The sequence below is a fragment of the Gouania willdenowi genome, chromosome 7 (genome assembly GCF_900634775.1).
Source record: "Gouania willdenowi chromosome 7, fGouWil2.1, whole genome shotgun sequence".
NCBI classification, from domain to species: domain Eukaryota; kingdom Metazoa; phylum Chordata; class Actinopteri; order Blenniiformes; family Gobiesocidae; genus Gouania; species Gouania willdenowi.
In genome coordinates, this window is record NC_041050.1 from 34,091,003 (window position 1) to 34,109,297 (window position 18,295).

General features: G+C 35.8%; 1 protein-coding gene across 6 annotated transcripts in view; it reads left to right on the top strand.

Annotated features, from left to right (window-relative positions):
• Nucleotides 1-18,295, top strand: part of sycp2 (synaptonemal complex protein 2) — a 29,040-nt gene that overhangs the window by 7,223 nt on the left and 3,522 nt on the right. For 4 of the 6 annotated variants that reach the window (XM_028453061.1, XM_028453060.1, XM_028453062.1 and 1 more), the window contains exons 13-41: nucleotides 89-193; nucleotides 264-324; nucleotides 519-667; nucleotides 2,599-2,643; nucleotides 2,891-2,977; nucleotides 3,788-3,878; nucleotides 4,844-4,953; nucleotides 5,050-5,112; nucleotides 5,981-6,041; nucleotides 6,131-6,176; nucleotides 7,399-7,478; nucleotides 7,565-7,977; nucleotides 8,530-8,660; nucleotides 8,776-8,812; nucleotides 8,917-8,975; nucleotides 9,058-9,103; nucleotides 9,195-9,238; nucleotides 9,332-9,392; nucleotides 9,491-9,656; nucleotides 10,755-10,819; nucleotides 10,903-11,100; nucleotides 11,784-11,900; nucleotides 12,698-12,845; nucleotides 13,704-14,017; nucleotides 15,728-16,000; nucleotides 16,067-16,121; nucleotides 16,886-17,014; nucleotides 17,845-18,029; nucleotides 18,121-18,215. In XM_028453061.1, the coding sequence (XP_028308862.1) occupies nucleotides 89-193; nucleotides 264-324; nucleotides 519-667; nucleotides 2,599-2,643; nucleotides 2,891-2,977; nucleotides 3,788-3,878; nucleotides 4,844-4,953; nucleotides 5,050-5,112; nucleotides 5,981-6,041; nucleotides 6,131-6,176; nucleotides 7,399-7,478; nucleotides 7,565-7,977; nucleotides 8,530-8,660; nucleotides 8,776-8,812; nucleotides 8,917-8,975; nucleotides 9,058-9,103; nucleotides 9,195-9,238; nucleotides 9,332-9,392; nucleotides 9,491-9,656; nucleotides 10,755-10,819; nucleotides 10,903-11,100; nucleotides 11,784-11,900; nucleotides 12,698-12,845; nucleotides 13,704-14,017; nucleotides 15,728-16,000; nucleotides 16,067-16,121; nucleotides 16,886-17,014; nucleotides 17,845-18,029; nucleotides 18,121-18,215 (3,434 nt within the window). The remainder of the gene's footprint in view (nucleotides 1-88; nucleotides 194-263; nucleotides 325-518; nucleotides 668-2,598; nucleotides 2,644-2,890; nucleotides 2,978-3,787; nucleotides 3,879-4,843; nucleotides 4,954-5,049; nucleotides 5,113-5,980; nucleotides 6,042-6,130; nucleotides 6,177-7,398; nucleotides 7,479-7,564; nucleotides 7,978-8,529; nucleotides 8,661-8,775; nucleotides 8,813-8,916; nucleotides 8,976-9,057; nucleotides 9,104-9,194; nucleotides 9,239-9,331; nucleotides 9,393-9,490; nucleotides 9,657-10,754; nucleotides 10,820-10,902; nucleotides 11,101-11,783; nucleotides 11,901-12,697; nucleotides 12,846-13,703; nucleotides 14,018-15,727; nucleotides 16,001-16,066; nucleotides 16,122-16,885; nucleotides 17,015-17,844; nucleotides 18,030-18,120; nucleotides 18,216-18,295) is intronic. The other 2 variants (XM_028453065.1, XM_028453064.1) reach the window with 2 other exon arrangements.

Here is an 18,295-nt window from a genome sequence, read left to right on the forward strand (position 1 = left end):
TCTATGCATTCGACTAAATGAGCTGATGCTTTTTAGTCTACATTTATTTCAAGTTGTGGTAAAAAAAAGCCTGTGTTGATGTTGTTAGCTGTTGATGCCTGTTGATGAGAAGCTTGAAGAATTCTGGATTGACTTCAACCTTGGCAGCAGCAGCATCTCCTTTTACTTCACGTTGGCAGACGAAGAGTCAAAGGTCGTAATCAAAAATCAAAAATAGTTCCACTGAGTTACAGCAGATGTTGACGGTATTTTTCCTTCTGCAGGAAGCCCACTGGGAGACACTTTCTATCAGTGAGAGTGACGTTAGTACCTACACTGTGACAGGTACCGTAATAAAATAGCAGTGTTTACTGATATATAAACATCTAATTGACAACAAGCTAATTTTCATATCAATGTGAAGAAGGTGAACTGACTTTTTTCTAAATTACAACATAAGCACGATGAATATTTACCATTATCATCTGAAACTTTTCCTCTAATGTAGCATTGCTATCTCCCCACCTTCCATCCTGCAGAACTGGGCAAGAGAAAGATCTTGCAAGTGAATATGTCAGAGGTTGTGGTTGTTGGTTCAGTGGAAGGATCTAAGCTCACCATCCATTTCAGTTCCTCATTGGACATCCTACAGGCTGCTCATAATGTCTATGGACTGAACAAAGACAAGGTCGGTAGGCTGTGTTCAACGTCGATTTTACCGGCGACAGCAAAAAACAAATCTTTTTTCAATTCACTTCAATTCAACTTTATTTATACAGTGCAAATTACAACAAAAGTCATCTCGAAGTGCTATAAAAATATTAAATTCTCTATCTTTTTATGTATTTATTTTACTATACCCTCAGTTCTCAAAGTGGGGTATGCAAATTGTCATAGAGGGTATGTGAATAAAATTAAAAACAGTGTGACAAAATTGGAAACTAGAATATAATCAATAGAGCAGCAGTCAGAAGCCTCCGTGCATTGCCACAAATTACACATTGGTGTCTGTTAGACTGCCCTCTAGTGGTAACAGAAATACATTCTCATCAAAAAAGCTCAAATATGACGAGAGCTACGTTGCTTTATGCTAGCAAGACTTTAATGCTCTTTACCACCACATACTTGTGTGAAAGTTGATTTTTAGCTGTGACAAACATGAAAACAAAATACAGAAAAAGACTTTGCGAGTAGAAAGATTTAAGACTCAAACTCTGAAATTCATCCAAGCATTGCAGAGTAGTGTGTATCCACTTAACCTCACACTTCTTATTAAAGATGTAGCGACTAGCGAGTTGTATTTCACAGTTTCAGAGTGATGAAAAAACAATATTTTTTTCTCACTGAAAATGCCAGTAGGTTAGTTAAATAAATCGAGTGATAATTCTTAATAACATATTTTCTTGTGTGGTTAGAGATTATTATTCTTTTTTTATTATTATACAGGGTTCTCTGCAGTGCTATTTAGCGTAGGGGCCCCCGATGCTGTAATTTCTTTCCCTGATGGATGGATTTGGCGCCCCTAACGTTCAGTTTTCAGCAACGTAGGGGGAATTATTTTTTATTTTTTTATTTTTTTAATCGGTATTGTTGTAATAATTGCTGGACACACAAAAGGGACTTTCAGGTGTGTACGGGTTGTTTAAACTCTTTTTGATTTGAATAACCTAAAAACACATACATCAGCTGCACCATCTATTTAATACAGGCGATCTGCTCGGATGATCCGTCTTCACCTGAGGACCCCTGCAGCTCTTTGGCTGCCCCCGATGCTGCCATTGTGCACTGTCCAATATAAACAGTGCTTCACACAGATGTAGCGCATATGAAGCTGCTCGTCATGTTTATTAACTCGCAAACGGATCATTCTACATGCATGAGTTAAAACGCGTTGGGGTTTAAAGAGACATGGGCTCCATTCTGGTCCAACGGGTTTGGGCCGTTTACTCTCAAGCTGGGTCGTCTTTTTTTGGCCCGAATACTGCGCGTGTGTCCTCCGTGTGTGTTTTTGTGTTCCAACAGTACTGCAGGTCCCACATAATACCTCATTTAAATTTGAAAAGCTTGGAATCAGTATTTTGAATAAAATATTATTTCTTGTCTCTACAGTGTGTGTGAATATTAGTGGAGGATCTATACCAACGAGTAACTGTTTAAGTAACTACATTCATCATCAACTTCACCAATTCAACTCATACCTTTTAGCTTTAAAATGAGGCTGGAACAAAGACCAAAAACAAACAAACTTTAGCTTTAATTTACTAAATTTGGCCCTCAAAGTTAAAAATTCCAAATTTCTCAGCACTCCACGCGATGTCCCTATGCTCTGAAAATTTCCTGGTGAGAACCCTGTTATATATTATTACTAAACAGGATAGATAAAATTCAGTGACAAATTTAGCTGTAGGGATACATTGTATATGACATTATTATGTTTTTTAAATGTGCTGGAGAAGGGGGTACATGGCTTCAGGTTAAATGTCCGAAGGGGTATGAGACTGAAAAATTTGTGAACCACTGTTGTGTACTCCACACATCATATGTCATACAAACCTTAATAATGAATACCTTTCAAGAAATGCTTTGCAACTGTTTTTGTGCCCCAATACCTTTTTTCAGATCTCATCTGTTAAAAAATCTACAATTGAAGAGAGCAGCACTCAGGTATTTCATAGTTTACCACACTGACTTCATTATACATCCGTGACAAAACATTGTGAGTCAATTTGTACAAAGTGGGAACCAAGGTCAAGGTTTAATGTAACTTGATTGCTGCACGTCCATAGATTTCATTTATTGTAGATTGAGCCAGCTTTAAAACTACCATCTTTAAAGGGAGTTGAATTAATTCCTTATTCTTGCGTTTTAACTAAAAAATGTTGTTGTAACCTAATGCAATTTTTTTATGCAGTTTGTTCCAGAAAGCCAAGTGTCCCTCAGTGGTAGTGAGAGAACTACTCTCCCTTATCCTTTCGCTGGCCAGTCCATGCATTCACAGGTAATAAATGTATTCATTAATGCATGTACGGCATTAAACCTGCCAGTAGGGAACACCCTTGTCAGATATTTTAAAAGAACGAGAGGGATAGTTTAGATTTTAGGGCACATCTGGGATTGGTTAACCAAAATGTAAAAAGGTTTTCTTACACCAGGGTTGGATTAATGTTCAGAAATTCAAATTTCAAATCATTTAATTCAGATAATAATAATAATAATGCATCAATTTTACATAGCGCGTTATCATAGACACTCAAAGTTGCTTTTACAGAATTAAGACATTATTCTTTCATGCCACACTTAGTGGTGGTAAGCTACTATTGTAGCCACAGCTGCCCTGGGGCAGACTGACAGAGGTGAGGATGCCATAGTGCGCCATCGGCCCCTCTGACCACCATCAGCACTCACTCACACTACATTCATACTAGGCAATGTGGGTGAAGTGCCTTGCCCAAGGACACAATGACAGATACCACTGGGGTGAAGTCTCAGTGGTCTCCCATCCACCTACTAACCAGGCCCACACCTGCTTAGCTTCAGAGATCTAACGAGATTGGGCAAACAGGCTGGTAATAGAGATTAATTATTTTATATAATTAAGATGACAATGAGATTATTGTAAAACACCTGCACTTTAGTTTGTTGTTGGATAGAAAAAGAGTTTTGTCTGCTGAGGCATCAGGTTACAGCACTGGCAACGCAATCACACTCACTTAAAATCACTTTCAGAAATCCTAATTTGTGAAATTTGCAAAGGCCTTTTAAAATATTCTAATTAATATGAAACTTTTTTTTTTTATCTTGAATCAAGAAGGTGACCCCAGCCAAGATGAGGATTTCCGAGTCCATCTCTTTCATCTGCGGCAGTGCAGGAAGAACCGTGCTTAGTGGAAGGCCTTCAGGTATTTATGTTACATTGTTATAATTATAATCACACCACTTTACAATTTATGAAACCTCGCCCTGTCAAATGTTTGAAAGCTTTAAACTAATTGAAAACACTGCTTCCAATGGCATCACTTCAAATAAATATTTGCCAATAACTCTGTTAGCACATGGTTAAAAAAAACACTGATTTTATCAAAAAACAACAATAAAAAGTTTTGAAACTACTATTGAAGCTTTTGTTCTACAGGAAACGTACACATATTATCTATTTTTTTCTAATTTATATACATAGCGATAGAATTCCAAACAAAATTAGTGGAACTACAATTAAATATTTTTAAAGGCTACACCTTAATATACAAGGCATCAACTAGGGTTGGGAAATATGGACAAAAACTCATATCTTGATATTTTTTCTCAAAATAGCAATATATCATATAAAACTCTTACCGGAAAGACAATTCTGGGTTAAATTGACTGATGCCAAAATGCCACACAGGCACATTTATTAACAAACAACTGCACAATATGTGTCACATCTGGCTGAGGGACAGCACGTGTGAGTGAGTTCTGTAGTGTGGCTTGTTTTGGGGAAGGTCTGGGAAAGGACGCACTCATCAATTCATCTAACTGAGCTTTTCATGCTGTTCTGAGAAGTTGCAAAAGCAGCCACTCCTAAAACGAGTATTTTAATAAAAATAATAAGCTATTAAAATAAAAATATATCGATATAGGTGATATTGTCATTTTCTATATTGTGGAAATAGAAATCTTGATATATCTTGATATCGCGATATATTGCCCAGGCCTAGCAACTATTACAAAAAACATTAACTACTTAACTTGAACTTATCATTTGTGTGTTGGCTCCTGAATGTTTGTTTGTGGAAAGCTGCCAATCCAGCCCAGCGTTATATTAAATGCTTTTTGTGTCATTTCTAATAAATTTAGGTTTTTTTCTCTGTCATTTCAATCAAAGGTAAAAATAAACAGTTTTTGGAGAAGGTCCATTCATCTGCTGCAAACTCTAAGAGCTCCTGCTTTAGTGCAACACTTGGCAGGACAAATGGATTTGACTTCAGAGTGCAGGTATGGTACATCTCTATACAGTATACACTACCTACCTTACCAAATAAAATGCGTAATCCTTTAATTAAAACTTGTTACTTTTATGATTTCTTTTAGTGTGACACATCAAACATTGCATCTGAACAGACCATTGAGAAGCACACCAATCAATTCAAAAAGGTAGGTAATTTATAAAATGATGCATTTTATGGTATGGTATTAAGTGTATTCATGAAGTTTGATTCTCGTGGTTCTCAAATGTAAATACTGTAGAACAGCGATAGGCAACTTCTATCACATCTATTTTTGATTGAAGGGCCACATTATCAACATTCATGTTTTTCTGTCATTCTGTGTATGTTTGCTGTTGTCTTACTTGTTATGATTTCATTTTGTGCATTTCTATTGTCCTTTTGTGTATTTTTCCTGTATAATGTATGTTGTTTGGAGTCATAATGTGTATTTACTGTATGTTGTCATTTTGCCTTTTTGTGTATTTCTGTTGTTGTTTGTTGCTTTTTTGTTAGTACTGTGGGTTTGCAGGGTCATGTTTTTGTGTTTTTTTCTTGTCTGTTGTGTACTTTTTTTGTCATTGACTGTAATTTTGTATATTTTTTGTGTCATTTTGTGTATTACTGTTGTCGTTTTGTTCATTTTTGTTGTAGTTTTGTTTGTTTTTGGAGTATTTTTTGTATTTTATCGATACTGTATTTTCCTACAATGTTGTAATTATTTGTATTTTTTAATGTAGTCTTGCTTTTGTTTTGTGTTTTTTTTCTGTCGGCTGTAGAACCTCTAAGCACAGTGAACCTATCCTATATACACACACAAAACTATTTTGTCATAATTGTCTTTTCATTATGCTACTTTAGAGCTTCTTCAATGGTTGTATCTGTTTTAGACTAGGAGTTTTATTGAATTTTAAGCTGCTCTCTGTGTCCAATTCTAAAGGAAATCTAAGCAAATCGTGATTCATCCTCCTGAAAAACAGCATTACAAGTAATGATTTGACTGTAAATGATGAACTTGTAATGTTGTTACTCTCCAGAATATATCAGTAACAGAGGCAATAGCCTTGGTCACTGAAGAGGGACGTCTCAAGTTTCAGGGTACTGTGCTACCACATTAACTTTAGTTCTAACCATACCACTAAAGAAAAGATCAGATCCAATATGATCCTTAATGTGTTTGATTACAGAGCAAGATGTTGTGCTGGACACTCAACCCAGAGCTGGGAGGAACAAGTAAGAAAGAAATACATTTCTAATCTGTGATTACACCTGTTTGGATTAAAGCAGCTGTTTGTGAGCTTGTGTAAAACCACAGAAATGTTCAATTCTCCTGCTTGTGTTCAACGTTTTTCTTCCGTGTTTTGAGTGTGGCTGGTCTTTGAATATTTCTAATATCATGAGAACTACATAAAGAGTAGCTAAACCTTGAAAATTTATGTCAAAGTATTTAAATTTGGCAAAAATCTGTAAAAGAATGTAGAAGGGACCTCTATGTATTGAAACCCCACTATTACAACCAGATTTTGCTATTGACTGAGAATGGTAGTTTGTGACTTTTTGATGGCTTTTTATTTCACGAACCAGTACTGTTGGCCCCGCCCCTCCTATAAAAATCTGCAGCTGTCGACTACAGTCTGTGGTGAGTTGGTTTGATTGAGAGACAGTATGGGCAACCTTTATCAGAGTGGGGGCCACAAAAATGTCATTGTCTGATCCGAGAGCCAAATTATCAACGTTCATGTGAGCATTTAAAGTAATGACCAATCTGAGCATTAATACGCGAAAGTTTTCTTTGTGTGTTTTTTGAGTTTTAGGCATTTTGTGTATTTTTAATTCATTTAGTTAATTTTCTTGTCAATATGGCACATTTTTGTTGCCTTTCTCTGTGTTTTTCGAGTCAACATGTGTGTTTTTCGTTATATTTTTTGTTCTAATTTGTGTGTCTTTTTAGTCCTTTTGTATATGTTGTTGTCATTTTTTGTTCAAGTGGTTGTTTAGTTTGTCTTTGCTATCATTTTGTGTACTTTGTTGACATTTTGTTCATTATGTGGTAGTTTTTTGTGTTTCTGGAGTTTGTGTGTTATGTTAGCTTCATATATAACTTCCAATTTCACAAATTACAATTTTGTTTTGGAGGGCCGCACAAAATTAGACCGAGGGCCAGCAGTTGGCTATGTCTGGTATATAATGTTATTTGGAGATTTCATAGAACAGACCGAGGGTGTCTCCATCTCCACTGCTCCAGGAGCCCCGCCCATAGTCAAGGCATGTTTTTTTTTTTTCATTTCCAGCCTAGACACATCAGCCAAAACCCAAAAGGGTTTCATTACTCTTTAAGTACAAGCCTGAGAGCCATCATTTTGGTCTTCGTTTAATCCTTTATTGCTATTGTTCTGTTTAGACCATGAGTGAGTGTATGATGAGCATGTCCAAACCATTTGCTTTCTAATTAAAGGTTTTCAAGTTTGTCCAAAATGTCCGTATCGGAAATGCTAATGATACCCAATCAGAAAAAGGACTCTCTGCCAAGGCCTGGTAATTAAGACTTCACAATAATAACTACTTCACTCTTGGATGGTAATGAACACTAAACGATTAACTACTATTCTTCATTTTTAAAGAGCCCCGTTCAAGTGTGGCTGAAACACAGGAGCACCAACTGTCCTCAGCTCAAAAATGGTCCGTGTCAGATTCGACTCCAGTGCGCCTGAAACGACTTCACGTTGACCTCACTGATCGCCTGCAAAAAGTCCTTGATGAGCAAAATCGTGAGCCTGTGCCAGAGAAAGAAGCTGTGGCACCGAAAAAAAATGCCAGGGAGGAATCTGAAGACAAAAGCTCAGGAAAAGAGGATGTTTTGTCTATTTCTATTCCTAAAGTGCAGCAGGGTCAACGTCAAGGTCGTGCTAAGCAAAAGAGCAAAGGCCAGATACCACTGGCTCTGAAAGATCCAGTGAACACTACTTCAATTAAGGAGAAGACTTCTTCTACGGTGATGGATCAAAGCAAAAAAGCCCCTTCTAGCAAAGACAAGGTATGTACGTTCCTCAACATGTTTAGTTTATTGTGTTTAAATCAGTTTTTATTATTTTTACTACCACCTGCTCTAGGGCTGGGCGATACAGTATATCGAGTTTTCTATTTTGGTGATGGAGAAAATTACAATATCACCTATATCTATATCTATCTGTGTATATATCTATATCTATATATAGCTTTTTCGTTTTAATATACTTGTTTTAGGAGTTGCTACTTTTGTTTCTTCTCGGAACAGCATGAAAAACACTGTTAGATAGATTGCTGAGTGTGTCCTAACCCAGACCTTCCATTATTCAATCAGCACTCACTCACACGTGCTGTCCCTTAATGGGGAAAAAGCTAAAAGTGGCTCATATTGTGCATATTGTTAATAATTGTGCTTGTGTGGCATTTTGCACCAGCAAATTTAACCCACAATTGTCTTTCTGGTCACGCTTCATTTGAAATACAATTATCCAGATTTTATTATCAAGATCGCCATTTTGAGAAAAAATATAGAGGTATGAGTTTTGGTTCACCAGCCCTAACCTGCTCTATTTATTATCAGAGTGAATCAGACGCCACAGGCAGCATGGTGCAGCTCATTTCCAGCCATTACGCGGTTAAACCCAAATCCACAGGAAAAGACAAAGCCAGCAATAAAGTCCCTAATGGCTCGAATCCTCGTCTTGTCATCAGGTATACAGTTAAAGTGCATTTTATACTGTTGTACAAACTAAGGCTATTCTTCTGTATACATTTATTTATAATATGATTATATAAATGTGCCATTTTCATGTGTGTTTTGTAACAGACCAACTATTAACATGATGTGGTCATCCACATTTAAAGTAAGTGAACGAGTCTTTACTTTAACTCTTTAAATGTTATTCTCAGCATATCAAGTCTAATTTTTGCTCAGTTGAATTTAATTAAATGATGATCTGCCTTAAAGACTAACGTATGTGAAGGTCCAAGCCACAACAAAGCCACTGAAAAATCTACCTGGCAGAAGTAAGATAGCAATGCAAACACAAAGAAAGAAACTTTTACTTTGGTTTTTACAGCATTTGGTGTGTTTGTTGACTTTGTCCAGGAAAGATGTTTTTGCATTCAGCCTGGATTCACCACTGAAAATACGGGTAAATATTTTTATTGTCCATTATTTAGAATCAGTAAATCACCAAATTCTCCCTCGTGGAATAAATTGAGGTCTATCAAATTTGATTGTAGGGTGTGAACAAAACCCTCACTGACTCGTCAAACCAAATGCAGAGGTAGGTCATTGGTTTTATTTATTTTATAAGGGTGCAATATTCAGTGCAAGATTTTGGAATGATTGCTGTATGATTTCTTTTGTTTTTTGGTAGTGACATCAACGGTTCCTCATCTTGCCTAGTTTCAACCAAGAGAGGACAACCCGAGCCAAAAGTGTGCTTTTATTTCACCATTAAGTTAATTCATGCATTTAACAAAAGAAACAAAATTATCCAAATATGTTCTTTTCTGAAAAAAAATGTATTCTATAGAGCAAGCGACATGTGAAGAAACATCTGTTTAGTGACACGGACCCGGATGATGCAAAGACAGATTACAGCTGGCTGAGAGAGTCCAGCAGGAAACCAAAACCCAAAGTGACCAAATATAGCAGACAGGCTCCCATCAAAGCAGCTGCTGTAGAACCTCAAACTTCAGGTAAAACTAAAGAACCTTTATCTGCTATAGTTTTAAAACCCTTAAAACTGCTAAGGATGATCATGATTAATCAGATAAAGACATAGCGTAGGTTTCATAGATCAACAAAATCAAAGATCATTTGCTTGAATAAAAGATGTAAAAGGTTGAAAGTACCGCTCAAACCATACCTTTTGTTTAATCTCCACTTCAAAAGTTCTCTTATGGACATTGTCAGAAAAAAATTTGCACATTGCATTATGGGATGTGGAGTCCCCTAGACCAGTGTTTTTCAACCTTTTTTGAGCCAAGATGCATCTTTTCATTGAAAAAAAACCCAAGGCATCCCACCAACCAAAACATTAAAAGCTTTTGTAGCCTATATTAACAAAATACAGTCATTCTGATCAAAGTGTCTTGAATAGGAATCAAATAAACAAAGAAAAAAAGATTTTATGATCTTTCATATTTCTTCTTTCTAATAAAAAATGCATTGAACAAACTGCACTCATTCTTATCAGTGTTTTTAATAGGAATCAAATTAACAATAACACCACAATCTATTATGATCTTTCCTATTTTTTTTTAAATAAAAAGTGCAATGAACAATATGCAGTAATTCTGTCTTGAATACAAATCGAACAAAAAACAATTATTTCATAATCTTTCATATTTTGCATACTTGATGCATGTCATTGGAGGGATAAAAGTAGGTTTTAAAAAACATTACATATGATTAGAACTACAATTTAACTTTATTCTGTTGAATTTTTTTATTTTATATGTTTTTTTTTTTTTACATTATTTTTATGTAATGTATAATATACATATATTTGTTATTATTATTATTATGAATGTCTCGCGGAGTGAGTTGATATGTTGAGGAATACCAGGAATAATTTAGAACAAAAATGGTATTTAGTGAATCACTGTCCTCCTTGTCTGGCAAAAATACACAATAAATCACAGTAAGAATGAAGTAAAAACACTTCTGTGCATCAGCAATTTTAACTTTTTACATCTCTTTTTAAATGATCATCCCTATCAGCTTTAATAATCAAATTGGATGTCATTACATTTATGACGTTATTTTGGCTACAAGTACATTGTTAATTACAGGTGATTCCTCAGATCTACGTCCACCTCCTCCAAGTGCTGCAGTTAATGGAAGCAAACCCAACAAGGTAAGAAACCCAAAGGTTCACCAACTGTTAGCAGCTGATGATGTACTATTCTGATCAAACACTGTGTGTCACTGTCGTATTAGAAAAATACACACCTAAAGAATGAAATGAACCGTCCAAAGAAGTCAGTGGGAGCAGCAGCAGCTGCTGCATTCAGTAAAGGACCCACAGCTGCAAAGAGACCCAAGAGAGCAGCAGCCAGATCTACCAAAAACTACAAGGAGCCAGATACTGATGACAGCCACTCAGAATCAGAAAAAGCTCCTCCTCCCAAGGACACGGTCGGCTTGATTTGACGTCACTTTGTTAATACACGTGTTAACTGTTCTGTGGTTCTCAAACTTTTTTGGGTGTTCCTCACTTTGAAAGAAGGTGAATTTGCCCGTTGCCCCCCAAGTAATCCTGACAAATAACACATTTTCAAATTAGTTGAACTAACAGGGAGGAATTAACATCATATTTCATAATAAATTGCAGTTTAGTGGAAAAAAAAGAAAATTCAGTGCAAGAATGAAATTACCTGGCAAAGAACAATTAACATCATGTTTCATTATACAAGTAAAACATTTCATAAATAAATATAAAGCTAAATGAAACTAATCACCTGCATAAAAAAACAAATGTTGAAGTGCAGTAGTCAAAAATACAGGAAATAATGGCACATTGTTTGCGATCTGTGTCAAAAAGCTTAAGAAAGCAAAGAAGCACCGTCTTAAAGAGGCTCATGTTTTTCAGATATGTCTGCTTTCAATGATGATTTCTATTTGTTACAATTAAACATGAGCAGCATTGTATTATTGCCTTTATTGCTTTAGCACATTTAAATATATTGTCGTAGGTTTTGTCAAATTTGAGTTAAACTGACTTTACTTTCGCAGCCATCTGCAGATACAGTACTAGATTATTCATTCTGTGGCTACAAACAGATTGTAATTAAGCTTTTTTTTTTGTCTCTTCCCAACAGTATTTGTCAGCTTGTGAACCACTGAAGACAGATCTGAAGAATAATAATGAACGTGAGGTGGCAAACACAAAGAGGACTAACTGTGTCAACCACAAACTGAACAAATACATTTCTAAGGTAGAATAAACTTCTGTTTTTTGTGATGATTATTTAACTTCTATCTATCCTGGCATACTTCTGAAATTCACTTTCAAACTTTGTCGGATCTTCATCACCACTTTCATTTATTTTCTGTAAAATTCAGCATGAAAAGGTTTTTGATTGCTCAAAGATTTTTTAAACAAAAGAATAAAGATAGTTATAGTAACTACAATATTTGCATTTCCTAAAGAAACTGTAAGTTCGGATGCAGGTGCTGGCCCGCATCACACTGCATTAGCTTAGCGTTAGTATTAGCTAGCATTACCATCAGCTAACATTATTTTTTAGCATTTTCTCTCTTTAGCATTAGTATTAGTTAGCCTTAGATTTAGCTAGCATTAGCCTAGTGTTGGCAGTAACCTAGCATTGGCACGAGCCTAGCATTGGCATTAACCTAGCATTAGCACTAACCTAGCATCAGCTAAGCATTCCCCTAGCAATAGCTGAACATTAGCAATAATGTTGGAAAATGGTTGAAATGGATTGAAGGTAGTAGCTGAACATGTTAAAAGTTGAATGGTGAAAATCGGTGAAAAAAGCTGAAATTTCTAATAGAAATTAATAGGAAAGAAACAATATCATGTCAAAAAGTTACAAAATTACAAGCATGAATCTGGAACTTTCTGAATTTTTTGATCGCTTTTTTGTCAAAATCAGACAAACGGTGTAGGAAGAGCTAGCGATGACAGAAGAAAAAACTGATGACAATCGCCTCCTGCATCCTCACTAATAATGTGATGACATTACAAACAAACTTGCGTTTTCTGCTGCAGGAATGTAAGGATGTTTATGAAGTCACAAACCTGAACAAAAGCAAAATCCCACCAGTCCAAGAGAAGAGGATCTCACCACAGCACTCCTGGGTTATGGGAAGGACTTGCCTCAGTCCGTCTCCAGTCGGGATCATTGAGAAGATGAGATGTAAGGGTTTCCTTATCCTTCCATGTAAAACTTACATGACACTCCTTTGACGTGTTATGATACAGATCAGGGTTGGGGTCAACTGCATATTTTTCAATTACAATTACATCTTCAAATATCTGTTCAATTGTTACTACAGTGATTAGCCTTTTTTCCCAATTACAATTAAAATTTTAATTATAATTTCCTCCTGAAAGTCAATTACAATTATGTTCGCAATTACTAAAGGTAAATTAGTTCAAGTTCATCTGAAATAAATAAGCCCATAAAACCTATTGTTCCTCTTGTGTTAGCTTTCTCGTAGCATCTCTTATAACGGATCAGTTTGACCCATGTCTTAAATCAGATAATATTTTTTGTGTATTTTACAGCTATCATCCAATTGGTTTCTCATCTCTTGGTTACCTTGTTAGGCTTCATAATCAATGAAAATATTGGTATTTATATTTTTGTTGTAAGAGTCTGAGTCTTTTTTTTGTCAAAAAAGATAAAATGAGCCTCAAGAGAAGTGACAGGTTAAAATAAAAATTGCATATGTGTAAGCCATAGAACTGTAACATGGTTCCCCAGGTTTGCGTTTAATTAAATTGAAATTGACAGTTTTTATAGATTTTTTTTTTGCCAATTACAAAGTCAATAATCTGAACTCAATTACAATTCCATTAAGATTACAAAAGCAATAGATTTTTTCAATTACAATTATAATTTTGTCAGAATTGTAATTAATTACCAATTATAATTGACCCCAACCCTGATACAGCATCACTCAAGTAACTGCCTGATTCGTGAAATGTAAATTGATATGTATTAGGCTTTGTTTCCTCATTCAACTTCTAACTCTGCTGTTTGAACATTTAGGTTTTATTGAGACTCTTAAAGATGACAAGAGGTCAGTCCCAACCCTGGATGTGAGCTGCTCCCCTCTCTGTAGTCTGCAGGGAACCCCGCTACTCGCATCTCCCAACCCTTGCTGCCAGGAGGTCCCCTCCCCAATCCCGCTGCTTCACAAACCTCTTTCTACAGTTTCCAGTAAAGCAAAGGGCAAGACCTCCTCTTTTCACAGTACAAATAGAAAACACAGTTCATCCAAGAAACAGTCCATCCCCTCTCCCACTCCTCCTGGAGGTCACACTCCTGCACTCAGTCCTTCCTTTGGATTCAATGCAACAGAGGTACAAACTGACTTTTTAACCATTAACATTAGAGATTAAGGTTTGTTGAAGCATTTGCTTTCCTTAACCCTCCTGTTGTCCTCAAATATTACGAACACATTTTACCCTTGGGGTCAATCTGACCCCAGGGATATTTGGCTTCAGAAAATGATTTTCAGATCAGGCATTTTGTTTATTTGTTTAATACATAAATAACCCCTTGTTAATGAAACCATGACCTGTTATCTAGAATTTATCTTAAATAGTTTTCTTCCAAATCATCTCAAATTTATTGACAACATCAATGACCACAAGAGTATGAACCCTATAGGTTGTGGTGGTGATATGAGCGCCACCCTTTCATCAGATAAAGATTCATTTACTACTTCAGATGAGAAAATGCCTCAAAGTCAGGGTCCTCCTCAACACAATCCTCGTCTCTGACACATTCTCCTTTATGTCACTTTGCCTGTGAAAGAGCTGTTCCAAAACCTCTTTGACACTTTAAAACTTTTTGTAAAAAAAAAAAAAATCAACCATAATTTTTTGAATGATTAACATTGAATGGGGTCAAACCAACCCCAAGGATAATAGGATGTTTAATTGGTTATATAAATACTTAAGAGTTAACGCTTATTTAGACGTTAAAACATTTTTTTTGTCACAGGCAGAGGTATCCCAATACATTCCGATATTCTACCCTTGGCTATTGGTTAATATCAGTATTGATGCGATATCAGCTTGAATCATACATACTATTACTTATTTTATAGTGTGGAATGTTAGAAAAGGCTTTATTAAGTGATATTGCTTAAACAGAAAACAATATTCAGCAACGGTAGGCACGAGAAAAGCTGACCCATTTAATATTAACAAACATTTTTTAACCTTCAACATAAGAGTGTTGAAAGTGGAAAATTTAATAAAATAAATTAGAAGACCCTGAAATATAACTTAAATTAATGCCCCAAAAAGAAAAAATGAGCCTGGAATGGAATTCTTGCATCAGAGTGCTTTCAATGCAGAATGATGTATTCCGATTTCGCTGATATCGGACTATATGAATCGGATCGGGACATTCTGAGTGACAAAACAAATTTCTCTGGCTCTAAAACCTAGTGTTCATAATAAATAGTTCCTAAATAGTTTAAAACCTGCAACAAAGTTACCGTAGTTCTGTTTTAACACTTATTGCATCATTAGCTGGTTGACAAATATAAAATCATCATGTTATAGTGAGCGTGTTTAATGTACTATTGGCATTTCTCATTTGTTCCTGACTACTAAAAGCTTCACAGAGTACTGCAAACATGTATGCAGAATTTACGGTGTACAAAATTGTATAAATGCTGAAAAATCCTGCTCAATCTGCTGTCGTTTTAACTGATGCGAATAAGGTATTTGGCACCTCTAAGCTATCCACATTCCTTTTTTCCAACATGGAAGCAATTGACGTCACTCAGAGATCCTGTGAGAAACACCACAGTAACATGTTTGATGGTGTGAACTACTAGATGACTGAAGGCATTCTTAGCAGCATCCTGGAATATGAGGAAGTGAGCCTGTGACCTGAGCAGGAGTGTTGGAAATTCCCCATTGATCTGAAAAAATGTGGGAAAAGAAAGCGAACGAGCGATAGTTACAGTTATGCACATGGATAAAAAAATGAATGTGTACTTTGTGTGAAATTCTCTCTCTTCTCCCTTCTTATTTTTAATATCTATATTTCAGGAGAATCTCTTTTCAGCACCTCAGTCTCCTTTGTCTCTGCCCACTGAGCCCCTCTTAACGTCCACAGCCATTGAGCAGGTGAAGCCACAGGTGCCCTCTCCCTCTCAGTCACCATATCCTAAAGACTCTGACTACGGACAGCGTTTTGCCTTTGCTAAGAAGCTCCCAGTGTTCAAGGCTTCTCTGAGCCAGTCATCTTCAAAGTCATCAGTCGTTACTGGCAGAATCAAAGAGAGCCCCTCTCCACCTCAGAATGTGTCTCCTAAAATAGAGGTGGGATTAGGCTGACTTTACTTTGCTTTTTTCTTTTTTGTAACTTATTTCTGTTCTTCCTGATAGAAAACACCTTCCTCAGATCAAGACAGGGAGCTGCAAAAACAGCCTCATGTCTCAGGCAAATAACTTCCAACTTTTACAGCTTGTCCTTTTAAAGGGTACCTGTAGTGGAAATGTATATAACAAAAACATATGTTTAATGTATTACTAATAAATAAAATATGTGCACCTTTTTATATAAAAAAAAACACAATAAAAGCACTTTTTAGAAAGATTTTATACCTGCGAGCATAAACTATGGAGAGTTGCCTTTTCTGGTCAGAATATGACACATATTTGTTGATTCCTGTTAGCTGTTGCTTGGCAACTATAACTACATTTGTATTACCCTTGGAAATGCGCAAAATCTAAAAAGGGCAATAAAAACTGGTAATGGAAGCACCTGAATTTTGGAGAGAAAAAAAGCACAATGGAAAAACTTTTTCCGCAAATACACGTCACATGATGTGAGGTATCTGGTCACATGACCACTTCTCTCCAAGAAAACAATGTGGTACATGTGGACAGAAGAGGAGAGTGAGATATTTCTTAGCATTATACTTAAAAATTATTACTGCCACATTAGACATCAGACAATAAAGGAAAACAGTGTTTTAAGGAGGTTTGGAGCATTCGTCTCTCCATAGTTTATGCCTCAAGGTTGTTATTTTTAAGAGCAAATATTTTGTTTATTAGTAATAGATTAAACACATTTTTTACTCTATACGTTTTCACTACAGGTACCCTTTAAACAACAAGTGCTTACATTTCACATGAACACCAAATGAAGCCGTATACCTCATTACTGATTTATTTCATTTGGCTTCATTGTTGGTGTGACAGGCCCCTGTCGCAAGCGCCACGTCTCCTATTCTAGTTCATCAGAGGATGAGAACAAAGAAAGGGAGAAAAGAAGTAAACTGAGAGCGCAGCATTCTACCAGAATGAAGCCAAGGAAGTTGTTCAAGTCCTGTAAGAATTTCACCTTAACCTTTGGAAAATAAGAAGTCAGTTAAGCTGTTGAAATATGTATGTCAGAAGAGCAGAATAAAAGATTAATTATTCACACACACGTATAATGTGTATTTGTTAGTTTTTTCCCTATTTGGCAAATGTTTGTGCTAAAACTAAATGTAAATAATCAATTTCAACATTTTTTCTGATTTATATTTCTTTGTTTTCATCACTGTATTTGCTGTTGTTGTTTTAACCTGTAAAGTGTCTTTGAGTTTCTAGGAAAGCGCTTTTAAATAAAATTTATTATTATTATTATTATATTACGCCTGGGCAATATATCACGATATATTGATATTTCTATTTTAGCGATATTTGGCAACAAATTTTATTGCTGATTTTTGTATTAAAATACTAATTTTCAGTGTCTCTGCTTTCAGTAATTCTCAGAATAATAGTTAGAAAAGCGCATTGAGATGGATTTCTGAGTGCGTCCTAACACAGACCTTCCCCTAAACAAGCCACACTTTGGAGAAAAAGCCAAAAGTTGCACATGTTGTTTGTTAATGAATGTTTCTGTGTGGCATTTTGCATCAGCAAATTTAAACCTAAATTGTCTTCATGGTCAGACTTAATTGAGTTAAAATGATCGAGATTCATATCGTACATTGCCATTTGGAGGAAAAATATTGAGATATTAATTTTGGTCCATAATGCCCAGCTCTATACTGTGTGTGTGTATATACTGTATATATCTTGCTCTAGTCTACATAAAGAAAAAAAATGAAAGAATTTGTACTCTCACTCAGATGTCCTCTCTCATACATGACTGTTTGTGACCCTTATAGTCACTGAGGTGTCTGCAGTGAAGGAAGTGGATGAAATAAGGACCCACACGAGCTCCACATCCTGTCAGGCTGAAGAAGCAGATGGAGATGTTGATTATGACGATAACGCAGAGCCATTAGAAGATGCAGGACAACCAAATAAACTCTGTCAGCAGTTCAACTTTGATCTGAAAAAAAAATTCCAGGTCGGACTTACTTACGAATTTGGATTCTTGTTAAATGACGTAACATACTCTCACTTACTCTTTTTGCATCTTTAAATGTGTTTGCTTTCAGAATCGTTACGAGATGATGGATGCTTACAACAAGCAGTCTCTGAAAACAGTGCAGCAGTATGTCTGTGCCATCAATCTGCAAGTTACCAAATACAGGTCAGTTGTTAAACAAGGAAACAATGATTTCACAGGCATTTATATCTTTGTTTGTCTCTTAGCAGGATTATATCAAAAGT